This window comes from Rhea pennata, chromosome 1 (assembly GCF_028389875.1).
Source record: "Rhea pennata isolate bPtePen1 chromosome 1, bPtePen1.pri, whole genome shotgun sequence".
Lineage (NCBI taxonomy): Eukaryota > Metazoa > Chordata > Aves > Rheiformes > Rheidae > Rhea > Rhea pennata.
In genome coordinates this window covers 17,478,419-17,493,680 of record NC_084663.1, presented here as the reverse complement: position 1 = coordinate 17,493,680, position 15,262 = coordinate 17,478,419, and the positions used below count along the sequence as shown (strand labels likewise).

Here is a 15,262-nt window from a genome sequence, read left to right as displayed (position 1 = left end):
TCCTAAAAGGACAAGATAGAGATGAGTTTAATTTATGAAGCCTGGTTTATTTCTATTCAATCTCAAATTTTCCTTGGCTTAAGAAGTTATTTATTCTAATTTACATTTAAATAAAACTTATTCTTCAGTTTAAGAACCGTTTTATAGTCATCTTCAAGTAAGGAAAGTTCCAGGCAGATGAGACTCGTAAATCTGGGTGCCTGCGAGTCCCATCACAGGCTTACATGTGAGCTGGTTGAAGCTGGAGTACATTTAACTTTTTACCTCAAAGACAAACCCTAAATATCAGTACCTGTTCAGTACCTACTCTCCAACAGAGCTTCTCTGGAGAATCGATTTTCCTTAATCTTCAAGTTAATGGTTCCCTGTCATGCACAAAAGCAGACTGCAGAAAATGCTCGGGAGCAACAGAGAAGGTGAACAACAATCAGGATGCAAAGCTTTGGTGGGCACAGAAACACAGCCTTTTATGCAGCTTGGGTCTGGTTCACTACAGCTACACTTAAAATAACTGTTTTTAAATGGTCTCATCCACATTGAGAATTGTGTTGAGCACCATACAGCTGAAGACACCAAGTGGCATGTGGCATTAAGATTCAGTTAACTAGCATTAGCATACTTTCAGTTTTGAGGCCAGGATTAGCCAGTACAGGAAAGATTAATTTAGCACATTCCCCCCAAAAAAGTCTCCTGCTCCCATCAGCCAGAGATTCTTGTTTCTTCAGCTGTAACTTCTACTATTATAGTAGTAGTATACTACTAGTATAACTTTTTTCACTTAGTATATTAAACATAAAAACATCAAGCTCTACTGATCAAGGCCACTAGGATCTCAATGTCTAGCAACTACAATGATAAAGACCCTAACTTCTGCTTATCTTGTGTAAGTTCACAGCTTGTTTTTCCATTTTATGCAATTGTATTTTAAGAAATAAGAGTTGTTTATTCTGAAACTTTTACCATTATTGGAAAACTGCAGATCTATCTAGGTTAGTTAAGTATTCTTCCTGCTTCTGTCCGCTGCTACCTTCAGTTTAACTATTTTTTTCAGTATTACCAATGTTAGCATTCTCTGTGTTTAACTTCATGTACATGTGTTTAACCTGCTACAAGTGCAAATAAGTGTCTTTAAAACAAATGCCAAGTATATATGATTTAAAAGTCCTGCACTTAGGGAGGAATAACCACACAAACCAGCACAGGCTGAGGGCTGACCTGCTGGAAAGCAGCTCTGCAGAGAAGGACCTGGGAGTGCTGGTGGATGACAAGTTGACCACGAGCCAGCAATGTGCCCTTGTGGCCAAGAAGGCCAGTGGTCTCCTGGGGTGCATTGGGAAGAGTGTTGCCAGCTGGTCAAGGGAGGTGATCCTGCCCCTCTACTCAGCCCTGGGGAGGCCTCATCCCTAGTCCCGCGTCCAGTTCTGGGCTCCCCACTCCAACAGAGACATGGAGCTACTGCAGAGAGTCCAGTGTACGGCTACAAAGATGATCAGAGGGCTGGAGCACCTGCCCCTATGAGGAACGGCTGCAAGAGCTGGGTCTCTTTAGCCTGGGGAAGAGACGACTGAGGGGGGATCTGATCAATGTGTTTAAGTACCTGAAGGGAGGGTGTCAAGGGGACGGGGACAAACTCTTTTCAGTTGTCCCACGTGACAGGACAAGAGGCAATGGGCAGAAACTGAAGCACAGGAAGTTCTGCCTGACCGTGAGGGGGAATTTCTTCCCTGGGAGAGTGATGGAGCACTGGCTCCACAACCGGAGAGGTTGTGGAGTCTCCTTCTCTGGAGATCTTCAAGGCCTGCCTGGATGCAACCCTGTCTAACATGCTCTCGGTGACCCTTCTTGAGCAGGGAGGTTGGACTAGATGATCTCCAGAGGTCCCTTCCAACCTTAACCATTCTGTGATTCTGTAAAAAACTGAAGACCAGCTGCTGAATGCAGCAATATTATTAGGCATTAGTCTAAAAATCCTATCTAATGGAGTTTTGAAAAATGGGTTGAACAGGCAATAAAAATATGCACATCGACACAAATGAAAGAAATTAGTACAATGAATTACAGCAATCAAAATACCCTTTATAAAAAGAAGATTTTTTAAAAATAGTGCTCTTTTTGAAGACAGCTTGTCTCAAGTCATATTTGCATTAACTTCCCCTTTCCTCAGAATCTGGTAATATTCATAATTTGTACTGCAAACTGAAATGCCCACAGATTTCAAAGTATTTTAGAAATCTATGTGTGAAAACTAAAGCGTGACTTTTTTTTCCCCTTTTGAGTGGTAAGGATCACTTAGTAACCGGCATACCAGATTTAGTATCCTCAAATGCATCTAACCAGAAATTCAACTAATTTGCACTGGAATAGCATTTTCCATTTCCTACTCATTTTCATAAAGTTTAATTTACTGATATGTATCAAAAAAAAAAAAAAAAAAAAAAAACCACTGAATACTTGAAAGGTAGACTGATTTAAGTTTCCATACAGCACTCAACACTGTGTTCAAATAGTAGTCATTAAATGGTCACTTTCCCAAAAGGCTTCTATCTTGATTTCTAAACTAGCAACAGAAACTAGAATTACTTTTCTGGTATGAACTGCTATATCTCATGAGATGTCATTACCAATCAATTATTCTCCTTTGAATTCAACTCTCATACAGTAAGAACTTTATTCATATACATAAAAAAAAGAATTAAGTTTAAATATGGATTTTGAATACCTGTTGGATTTGCCACCTCAAGAGAACTCCAAAATCCCCCAAACTTTCATAACAAAAGCTTCACTTAGCTTTTGTTTGTCTTTTATTACTAACAAAAGAAAGAGGCAGGGACAATTTTAACTTATTTTTCAATCACACGCTGTTTCCTTGAAATCACTTCTCTCATGATCCAGACATACATGTTAAATACTACCTATCTGAACAACAGACAACATACAAATTAACAATAAATTACAGACTATTCCAACTTGACTAATCAAATTTATTTGATTTAAACTTACAGTTTTATAATAAGATATTTATAGTAGATAACTTCAACAGACTTGTCTGAGCTTGATATGGGAAGACCTCCAACACCTCTCCCCTTTTCTTTGGGGGCCAGTATTTATTCCTAACTCTTTACATCTTCACTTCAACTTTTCTTTTTTCAGGATCTATACAACTCCCATAAAAATATATATTTAAAACTTACTTGAAAAGGAACACATAATAATGAGTTATTTCCACAATGTCAAATTCAAAGCAACTTTTCCTAAACAGAAGCATTTTATTCCTGAAAATTAAATTCCAAGAACAGATAAGAAAATAGGTTTTTGAATCTAACAATGTCTTTTGACATCAGTTTCCAAATGTTACTATTTCAGAGGTTAAAGGACTTTTGCATCTGTTCTTAGTGGTGTCTTCCTCTGCTCCCAAAAGGCTTTCCACTAGAATTAATAAAATTATTATGTTTCCTAGACTCTCAAACAGCATTTATTTCCAGTTCTATCACCTACAATCTCCTCCTCAGTTTCCTTCTACATTCTTTCCAGTGGCCATGGGCAATACTAATACTACAGCAGTACCATTATTCTAGATTCCTACAGTAAGAAAATCTAGTCAGTGCAAAACCTATCAGAACATCCACACTAACCTTGCACATGCCACCTTTTGAAACCTGGTTGGAACCCACTCTAAAATCCCTGTAGCTTCTTTAGCTCTTCCCATCTCTTCTTAGAAAAGGGAGAGTGATTTTTCCTCATCTGGGACCAGCAACATCTTCCCTCCCCCCAGAACGGGGAGAGGCCTGAGCACAACAGAACAAGGCTTCTTTTCCTGTGGCCTGTCACCATAGGAATATGGTGATTCTTGGGAGGATAAGGAATTCGGCTGTGCTAGGGTAAGGGCTCAAAAACCCATAGAGGTAGAAGGAGGAGTATGGGAAAAGTTGGATGTAATGATCCTTCTAGCACAAAATCTTCTCCATAAGATGTTGTGAAGCAAAATCGTATCTTGGCTCCCCAGCAAGATCAGACAGAGAAGAAAGGGAGAGACAGATATAGGTCCACACACAGCGCACTCCAACCTTCTGGACAGCTTCTTTCCAACTTGTAATTCCTAGACTTTGCTTTATCCCACTGGCTGCTGCTATATACCCGTTTCACATTCTTCTGCATCTTGAGTTTACCCACTTCCAACTAACAGAATGTTATTAAAATGCACTTCTACTTTCCTCTTTTTCAATAGAATCACAGAATAGCTGGGATCTCTGGAGATCATCTGGGCCAATCCCCTACTGTCACATCTTATTTCAAGTTTTTTTCTCCTTTTCTTTCCCACCAACTCACCGAAGGAAGAAAAGGTGACCCTGCTTGAGCAGGGAGGTTGGACTAGATGATCTCCAGAGGTCCCTTCCAACCTTACTGATTCTATGATTCTATTCTATGTATCAGCCTGTACACTTCTTCCAATAAATGAAGTTAAGGAGCTCCTTAACACAAAATTGGATCATCTTCCAGCTTTAGTAATTTTATGTCACTTGAGAGAATTATCACAGTTTCTAGAAAGCGTGGATTTCAAATACATGATGTCATTCTAAGAGTGAAGTACATATGCGCTTCTAAGACACACACAACCATTTAAACATTAGAAAAGCACACCTCTGGACAAGTTTAAACAAAAGACTAGAAATAAAAGCAACTCTATAATTTTATTTAAAAAAAAATTGTAAATGAGACCTCAATAACCTACATTTAAAAGAATATGCTACCTAAGCAATGTTGTTACCTGCCGAAAGACAACAAAAGGAAAAGCCTTGAATAATTCCACATGTTTAATAAGCACACAAAATCAACTGAAATTGCCTTCCAATTCAATCTTTACTGAAAAATGTTAGCTATTGAAGTTCTATTGATATATAGAATTTTACTTCATAGTAAGTTACCTACATAGGTACTGACATACAGTATTTCCTGTTTTCTTATTATTGTTTTGGAGTAATTAAAGTGTTTTATTCTAGTAGTGTCTCCTAGTGAAGTTAACTGTCAACAGTTTCATTAAAACAGCCTATTTCCAGATACAACTCAACCACAAAAAACCCCTCTTGAATATGACTGCTAATAAAAATAGTATTGCAATAACTTTTTGCATTAAAATACTCTCAAAATTCACATATAAACTCCTTAGCACTACATCATTCATTCAAACAAAAAGAGACTATAATCATCCTTTACCTCAAATTCAACATCATCTCAAAATGTATGTTCCTACCATACACACTGAATATTTTTAAAAAATGGTCACTTAATGTTGGAAAACTTGAGCCAGATATTCATTAATTATCAATATAAAATTAGAAGTGTAACACTAAATGTGCTGTTAAATATCCCTGGTAAATGTAACTGTTGTGTTCCTACCATCTACACTCAAATTTGCATCTAGGCTCTTGCTACCTTTTCCAAAGACTTAGTAAAAACGTTACCTATCTCCTAAGAGCAGTCAGTCATACAAAAGCATTAGAAAAGCACATTAGAAACCTACCTTATGCATACTCAAATAAACAGAAAACAAAACTAGTCTCAACTCCTACAGGTTTCCATTTCTAACCTCAAGATACTGACACTACCGAATGGAAAATGGACTCAGCCACAAAAGCTAAGTACACCTCATTTTTTTACTTCATTACTTCAAAATATTCTCCAATAACTTTCTTTAGGGATTTTTATTTATTTATTTGTTTATTTATTTTTTACAAATCATGTTACTTGAATTCTCATCCAATTAATTTGATTAAAAGAAAGGACATTCAGTATATACTGCAGAAAGATGTTTATCTGAAAATTGTATTTCAAAGTTGTTTTAAACTTGCTTAAGCAATTTAGAAATAATATATTGCCTAGTAGTCATTTTCAAAGAAACACTTCATGTAATTAATCTTCTCCTAAAACAGCAGTGCACACAAAATTTTTTTTTTTTAGACAAGTTCCTTCAATGAAATAAAGAAAAAGATAAACATCATTTTGGGGTATTTTTCCCCCAAGTAAAAGCTTAAAAAAAAAAGAGAGAGAAAGAAAGAAAAATCATTATATATCTGAACCACAGCTTTAAGTGTTAACTACAGATATGAACTTCATTGAAATCCTGAGAACAGTTTAATCATGCAATGCAAGGACGTGTAAAAAAATAAAAAGCCTTTATGCTTAATTCAAATAAATCTTTATAATTAAGAGACTACTGCTGATACTTCTATGAGAAAGGAAACATTTGTAGTGTATTTCAAAGATTCTGTCATATTTCATTTCTTGGTTCATTTCTAGCTACAACACAGAAACTGGTCTTTCATTAATGTCTTGAACCCATACTACCATACCCAAACTATTATTTATTTATCAGTCAATGATAGAAAAATCTAAGCTAAAATACCTTTCCGATTGATGACTTGATTGATGATGTCACAGTTATTTACTATCTTTTCAGCTCCCTCATTCCTAAAAAACATAACTTAACAGTTTTCTTCCTGATTGTACTCTACTTCTGCTCCTCCTCCAGCTGTGTTTGTTCCTTCACTAGTATGTAGTTCTACTCTTATTGCTGTCTTAATTTGATACACATGGTTATCTCTTAATACATATGCCTGCATATTTCAAAATACCTCTGGCAATACAGATAAAATTCTAAAAATGGATTTATTATATTATGAAAATTTATTTTAAAGAATTTTCAAAAATTCCAGTGCAGATGAAGACAGCTGGCAAAAGCTTTTTTGTAGTAGCTACTATTAATGATAAAATTAATTATGTAAAGAAACTGTTTCAGATATATTATGTAAGAATTGTAATACAATGTAAAGTTATTAGTAGCTTAGGCAAGATTCAAACCAGAAAAACTACATTACAAATAAAAAATGAAAATTAGTAATAAAGACCAGAGAATGTATTTTTTACTTAGATCTATGAAAATACTGTATTTTGATATTGTGTCGACTTCCTAACCACTCTGTATTGTACATTTTATATATCTAATTTCTTTAAAAGTAAGCACTTTAGAAAGTAAGCTCATTAGAATAATATTAATCTATCAGTCATTTCCATCGTTTCGTAAAGTCTTTGAACAGTGAGTTTTTCATTAGACTTTCTGTATAAGTTTCTGTAAGTTTTAGTTACCAGTACTATTTTTCACTCTTTTTATCCCCTTGCTATAGTTTTTTTTATAATTAGAATCTTGAATTTCTGAAGGACATCAATATGCTGCAATTGACATTAGCAAAAAGTTATTATTAGGAATAAAAATTTCAATTATCTTAACATTTACTTCACTGAAAAAGTTCCCTGAAATACCACTTGGATACCTTTAAGATTAAAGGAATAAGGTTCACAGCCACAGGACACATTGTATGAGGTAACATTTCACGACTTCTGACCCTCATCTTGATAATTTCATAAGGCCCACTGCTCACCTTTTTCACTCAAATAATGATTTCACAGACCTTTAACAACGTCTTCCTCTCATCCCTCCTTCCTCTCATGTCTTCCACTTTTTTTTCTTTACTGGAAAATGTGTATCTGTTTAACTGTTCCTTGAATCAAAGCCAAGATATACTTCTGCTTGTCTTCATAACCCTCATTTGTACACCTTTTCTAGTTTTATTTTATCCTTTGGAGACTGAGAATCCACAACAGTACATAGTATTCAAAACACAGGTGCACAGGAGATTCGTAAAGTAGCTTAACTATGTTTTCTGATTTGTTCTCTATTGCAACTTAATTATTTTAATATTGTTTGTTTTCTGATTGCTACTGAGCAAGACAGTACTATCTGCCCAAGAGCTCTCCTCTGAACAATAGCTAATGCAGCAGTGCCTCTCCCTGTATTAGCTCTGTTTTTTTTCCTTGTTATTCACATCACTCCACATCTCTCTGTACTGAATTTCTTCTGAAAGTTTGTCACCCTGTCCCTGAGTTTTATGAACACCTCTTGTGATTATTCTCAGTCAACCTGAATGTTAAATGACCCCAATAACTTGGTACAGTCAGTGAATTTTGTCACTTCACAATTCAATTCAGTTCCAAGTCATTTCACAGAATCAGAGAATGGTTGAGGTTGGAAGGGACCTCTGGAGATCATCTAGTCCAACCCCCCTGCTCAAGAAGAGTCACCGAGAGCATGTTAGACAGGGTTGCATCCAGGCAGGCCTTGAAGATCTCCAGAGAAGGAGACTCCGCAACCTCTCCGGGCAACCTGTCCCAGTGGTCCGTCACTCTCACAGGGAAGAAATTCCCCCTCACGTTCAGGCGGAACTTCCTGTGCTTCAGTTTCTGCCCATTGCCTCTTGTCCTGTCACGTGGGACAACCGAAAAGAGTTTGTCCCCGTCCCCTTGACACCCTCCCTTCAGGTACTTTGATCTGATCAACACATTGGTAAGATCCCCCCTCAGTCGTCTCTTCCCCAGGCTGAAGAGGCCCAGCTCTCGCAGCCGTTCCTCATAGGGGCAGGTGCTCCAGCCCTCTGATCATCTTTGTAGCCGTACACTGGACTCTCTGCAGTAGCTCCATGTCTCTGTTGGAGTGGGGAGCCCAGAACTGGATGCAGGACTCGAGATGAGGCCTCCCCAGGGCTGAGTAGAGGGGCAGGATCACCTCCCTCGACCTGCTGGCAACACTCTTCCCAATGCACCCCAGGAGACCACTGGCCTTCTTGGCCACAAGGGCACATTGCTGGCTCGTGGTCAACTTGTCATCCACCAGCACTCCCAGGTCCTTCTCTGCAGAGCTGCTCTCCAGAAGCTCAGCCCCTACCCCGTGCCTGGGGTTATTCCCTCCGTAGGTGCAGGACTGTACTTGCCCTTGTTGAACTTCAGGAGGTTCCTCTCTGCCCAGCTGTCCAGCCTGTCCAGGTCTCTCTGAATGGCAGCACAGCCCTCAGCTGCATCAGCCACTCCTCCCAGGTTGGTATCCTCAGCAAACTTGCTGAGGAGGCACTCTGTCCCTTCATCCAGGTCACTGATGAAGAAGTTGAACAGAAGGGGACCCAGTCCTGAGCCCTGGGGAACTCCGCTAGCCACAGGCCTCTGACTAGACTCCATACCTCATCAACTGTTTAGGGTTCTCACTAGTTACGTTGAACAGCAAGACTCCAAAAGAAGTTCTTGTGGGATGCCATTACAGTCCAAAAATACAGATTCTAATTCAATTAACATATATGACATTTGGAATTAATCATTCTAACCTCATTATGGCAGTGTAAGAATTTAAATACTGTATTCATTATATAAAAAGTACAAAGAAGATTTAATAGGGGAGTATGACAAGAAAATTAAGATGAAAAGTAAAAATCAAATAAGAAACACAAACTAATCGTGCTATGCACACAAAAAAAAAAAAAAAAAAAAAAAAAGCACTTCCAAGGGGAATATTCTATAATAAAAACTTCCAGACTTTGAGTGATTTTGCCAATACACAGAACCATAGGAACTCTGCTCTAAATTACTCCCAAATACATTATTAATAAAATATACAAAAAGTGAAAAAGTAAAGAGATTCAAAGGCACAAAACAGGAGAAGAATCTGACAGATTCAATGGAGAAGATTAATGAGATGTCTCTCCAATTACCACTCCAGTCTTCATTGTTATTCATATCCTGCATTTATATATCCTCACTTTCTAGTCTTTTTTTAGACTAGTTCTCAATTCAAATTGGCAACAGCTGTCAAATTAATTAATAATCAACACTGTGATATCAGATTCATTATTAAAATGAGTTATCTAAATAAATTATTATTTAGGTATCATTCTTACCTCTGTTACCTTGGGCTGAAGTCTTAAAACTTCAGGACTCATACGTGGGATATCTATATGAATCTAATCAAACAGAAAGAAGAATACTGTAAAAGGAACCAACAGTATACTTCTTAAACAAACAGTTTAAACAGTCCTATGGTCTTCCAGGTTCATGGTTATAATCTTATTGTATCCTTGCTTTAGGAATAAGATGAATTTACATTACTTCAAAATGTAGAGCCAAATATTGAAGCCATTAATCTACAACAAAATAATAATAAAAGAATACTATTTCCTTTCACACAAAGATCCTTATATCTTTTTTGAGGGTTTGCAAACTGTAATCCCTCTAGCAAGATCCATCCATTACTTCACAGTAATTACATCTAAAGACATATTACTAGGTGCATGTAAAAAAATTTTCAATTGACACTGTCACAAACACTGTTACTACTAAAGATCAAGCTTGAAGTAGAAGAGAGATCTCTACTTCTTTTATCCTAAAGAAAGCTTACTGTCAATTGCTTACTCTACAATAAGTGATACAAATTATTCATTCTAATAAAAAACTCAAAGAAAAGTTATCCGATTATCTAGGGAATCAAGTCTGACATACTGGTATCTGTGGAACATCATACCCAGTTTCAACGTCAGCAAAACTATGCAGCCAGTAGGAAACAGTTACTATTACTCTTCCCCTGTACTGCCCTCTCAACCATTTGAAGGAGAGCCTGAGCTTGAGATGGGTGCTTTGAAAACCCTACTACATGTCTTTAAATAGAAAACACTAGTATGGCAGCATGCATGCCATGACAAAATCTTGACATTAAAACTTCAAAATACAGAAGATAAATGCTTTGGTCTCAAATTTAAAATACTTTAATATATTTATATATATTTATATTTAATATAAAGGGAGGGAAATAAATTATGAGGATTGCCTACTGAAAGCATAGATGATTGCCTATTAAGATTAAATATATGAGAGATGAACAATAGGAAACTTAACAGAGGGGGTTTGAGTGAAGAGGAGTGCAGGGGGAAGGTTTGAAGTTCTTTAACAGATTTAATGTAAGTAAAGTAATTTCAATAGGTGTAGTACCTGTCTGTAGGTATCTTGGTGACTTTCATCATTTCTGGAATCATAGTATTGTTCAACAAATACAAAATATTCTTTACGTTTTCTTTGTAAAGTGCTTTCCCTTCGGTCCACATTTGCAGGAAGATAACCCTGAAAAACAGTCAAATGAAAAAGATATTACTCCGCCTTACAAGAAGCACAGTTAGCATACAGTTATATGGGACATGAAAGCTAACGAACTGATTCAGTATGATGCAGTCCTACACGGATCTAAATAATCCTTTAGCAAATCTGTTATCATTCAAACTGAATACCAAAGTCAGATACCAATACCTTACTAAAATGAAAAGTTTTTTTAATAAAAGGTTTTACATTTATTTTTCACCTTTAAAAAGAAATTTATGATCAAAATACTATGTTTGCCTTTCCATCCTCTCCCCCCCTCCCCCAAAAGAAAAAAAAGCTCAAAATAAGTAAGTACAGGAAACTATAATACATAAGGGTTCAATAAGGGTTCATTATTTGCTACTTTCCCATGTGGTCCTTCTTTGAGAAATTTCTTTCAATTTTAAACAAAATATATGCTATCTCAGATGCCTTAGATTAGGAACGATACACATTAGAATATGGTTAAAATCATAATGCAATGAAGTATTTCCTCAAAAACTTGAAAAATAGTCTAGCTATTTTATTTCACTGTTTCAAAGAGAAAAAAATAATAGTAATATCAAACTTTCACTGCATCTCAACAGATTATTACAGGGTTCATCATAGAAAAAGGCTCAACAGCACCAGTGACTAATCTTTTAAACATAATAGCTATACGTCTCCTTAATTGTTTCTCAAAAGCAAATTATATTATACTTTCCACTAGGTATAAGAACGCTAAGAAAATCGAACATCAGATAGATGGGGTTATGCATTGTTCTTTAAGTACAAAAGGCATCTTATTTGTTCTTCATGGAATCATATCCACACATAGCAAAGATCTCATTCTTCCACAAAAATCCATTCCCGTTTTCTTCCTATGTCCAGTATGATCCCTACTTTGGGGATCACAGGCTATCTTCTATCTAAAAACAACAAGCTGATGTTATCATTTTAGCATTTTATGAAAGCAAGCATTACGAATGTTACTAAATGTTCAGGTATTATATAAAAGCATTACATATTAAAAATATGTATTTTTAGACATCATTATTCACATAACTGGCTACTAAAAAGTTTCCTGAACAGTTCAGAAACACTTAATGCTTTCTCATAAGCAGGCTGGTTTCAGCTAATTGGGATATTACCAATATCCCAAAACAACACAAAAAAAGAAAGTTAATTTATATCAAATCCATAATTTGCATACATGAAGGCCCTGAAAAATTACTAAGAAGAAATATTCTAAACATAGATGGCTTTAAAAATATGTGTGGCCATCAAGAAGATGATATAAAAATTTAAGAATCATATTATTTATTATTCAGCTTTCCTTCCACAATAATGGCTATTGTCATACCAATGGGAAATAATGCAACAGAGAAAGCAAAGTTATCATGTCAGTATTCTCAACAAAAAATAAAAGTCCTCATAACATTATAAATTTTGATACTAGAAGTGCAGCACTTGTTTGCAATTACACAATGACCCATAACAGTGCAAGCAACTAATAATACGCTATACATTTTTGTACCAAAGCAATTGGCTTGTTCTGTCCTAAACAAATTGCAAGCAAAAATGTTAGTCAAAATCCTTAATGTTTCTCCTTCATTTCATGAGAAATGAATCAGTACTCTGGATTTCTGAAGGGGAGGCTAGGGATTAGTCTAACACTAAAACTGTTAGTTGATGCAATAAAATTAAACATTCTAAGAATAAATATACTAGTTTCATACTTTCCCCGACAACAATCCAACATAATCTCCCATTTCTTTAACTTCACTTTGCTCAACATTTGGGGAAAAACAATTGTAAAACATCAATAGCCTTTTTGTAAGGATGTCTATATTAAAACCATTGAAAATTGTCATACATTTTAAATTCCTCCATATTTTAAGAAACCATCAAAACAAGTACAAGCTGAATTACAATTCAAATACCTTAAAAAGGTATTGGTTTGAGCAAGACTATCTCTTTTAAGATGTACTGACATGCATCTGGTTTCAAGTACTTAAAATTGTGTCAGGTTAACTTTACTCTCAAGATACAATCTGACATTTAGTATCTTCTTTTAGTATTTTGTATTAAATATTGAATTCTGTTCCTTATTTATTTTCAGTCATTATATTTTTTTTCTGTAGGATATGTTAGTCTCATTAGAAAAGAATTCATTTGTGAGATCAGATGTGATTGGCCCAAGGATACCAACTTTTTCTCAGCAATAGTCTTTTTGTCATTATTTAGTTTCAGAGATAAAAGTAATCTTTCAATTGAACATGTCTTGTTTCCTGTTCACTTTTAAAAATAAAATATGATTTATAAAGTTGGAAGGGCTTGCAACATACCATCAGAGTATAGTAGACAGTTTAATTCATTTATTCATTAATTCCCCTTCAAAGGCTTTGGCAACCACATATGTATTTTGCTATTCAAAAGAGAACTGAGACTGGATAGTACTGCTTGTTTTTTAGGTACAAAAAGTATAGCTTTGTTTTGCTTTAGGAATAAATCATGTATTTTTATAAATTGTTACAACTAAACTTGATAATAGCATCAGTCACTAGCACCATACTGATTTTCAAATGCTTTCCAAAATGTTCGATCAAACATGTCTATTAATACTATTAAAGTTCTAACTATGTAATAAATCTTTCAACTGATCAATTTTTAAAAAATATATTTTATTAAATAAATAATAAAAAATATATTTTATTAAAAAAGGAAGACCACCACTTCTTCCCCACTTCTGAAAGAATACCAAGTAAGTTCCTACCTTACAGTATAGAAAACTGATGCTTACTAAATAACTGGTCTTCAGGTTTCCAACATATATTCACTGAGGACCACTTAGCAGATAAGAAATTACTGTGAGAAGTACATAGGAAAATCCTGACTGCACTGCTTGTAATGAGAGACTGACAGCTTTCAAAATACAGATGGTGACTTAAACAAAAAAGTTTTGTAAGTCTCTTAAAAAAAAATCCACTTAATTTTTAGAGCAAAAATCTCATACAACTTTGAAAATAGAACTAAATTAAATTGCATGGTGCATATTTAATATCAGTTGCAAAATAATATTTTGACATTCAGCATTAAGAAGCTGCACCTGCATTTGCATTAGAAGGAACTAAGCTGCAAATTTATTGGAAGTCATTAGCAAGAGAGACTCTTTCAGTCAGACTCAATCTGAAGTAAATACTTTAATACTTTGCATTCCCTGTTGAATTATTCTAAAAAAAAAAAAAAAAAAAAAAAAAAAAGCTATTTAAGCCTACATTCTGAAAAATTCAATAGTACCAAACTGTTGTGTGTACAACTCAGAATTTTAAGCAGTTTTTAAATATGTGAAGATTTACTAATAAAGTGACTTCTACAATCTCTAGAGAACAGGTTGCGTGAGATATCTGGTTCTTTTTGATACAAACATCTTCACAGCTTTTCCTCCCAACCATATATAGATAAACAATAGATAAAATTCGCAAGCATTTGCCATGGCAAATACTATAGTTCAAAAACTGACATAAAACCAGGATACACAGTATTTTTGCAAAAGAACTTTAATTAAATATAATTAAATATAATGCAAATATTGAGAAAAAAAATCCAGTTCCAACCTAGCAAAAGATCGATTCCCACTAATTTGTGTTTCATGATTGTTTTACTGAAGTATCCTACTCTACTGTTCTATGATACTTCAGTCAACTTATTTCAGAACTATTACAGTTCCAACCTCCTTCTACCTCTGGCTAAGATTCAGAGAGCTAAGTCAACAAAAAACTCTCCTTACGAAAAAGTTATTAGATTCATAATCACCTTGAATATCCCTGAGCTGACTCAGAAGTCTGACAACCAGATAACCAATCCGCAAGTAAAGGCTAAGATCATGGCAGTTCAGATTTGTTCATCTTAAACTGCTGTAGAAAAATAATCCAAAGAAACACAAGCTCTCATCACAGCCTTTCTTCAATATAGTATTTATCTTTTCTGTGAGGAGTCCCTGCAGTTGCTTAACTGGGCTGTCAGAACAAAGCTTTTCCCGGGACAGCATCAGGTTTTCCTTCCTCCTCTGCCTGCCTATTTTCAGTAAAAACTACAGGAATTTACTTACCTTTGAACTCTCCACCATGCTGGCAAATTCGGTTGACATAGGTCATTATTTTTCAGCCTGGCTTTCTGTGAAAGCAAGGCTTATGTGATAACAAAGATACACAACTGACATGATTACTTCTCACCACTTCTCATTTGGAGGCCTGTGGCTAGTGGAGTTCCCCAGGGCTCA

General features: G+C 35.4%; 1 protein-coding gene across 3 annotated transcripts in view; it reads right to left on the bottom strand.

The window, feature by feature from the left end:
* Positions 1-15,262, bottom strand: part of TBC1D22A (TBC1 domain family member 22A) — a 186,731-nt gene that overhangs the window by 135,834 nt on the left and 35,635 nt on the right. For all 3 annotated transcript variants that reach the window (XM_062582762.1, XM_062582772.1, XM_062582782.1), the window contains exons 6-7: positions 10,858-10,986; positions 9,774-9,836 (exon numbers count right to left, since the gene is read on the bottom strand). In XM_062582762.1, the coding sequence (XP_062438746.1) occupies positions 9,774-9,836; positions 10,858-10,986 (192 nt within the window). The remainder of the gene's footprint in view (positions 1-9,773; positions 9,837-10,857; positions 10,987-15,262) is intronic.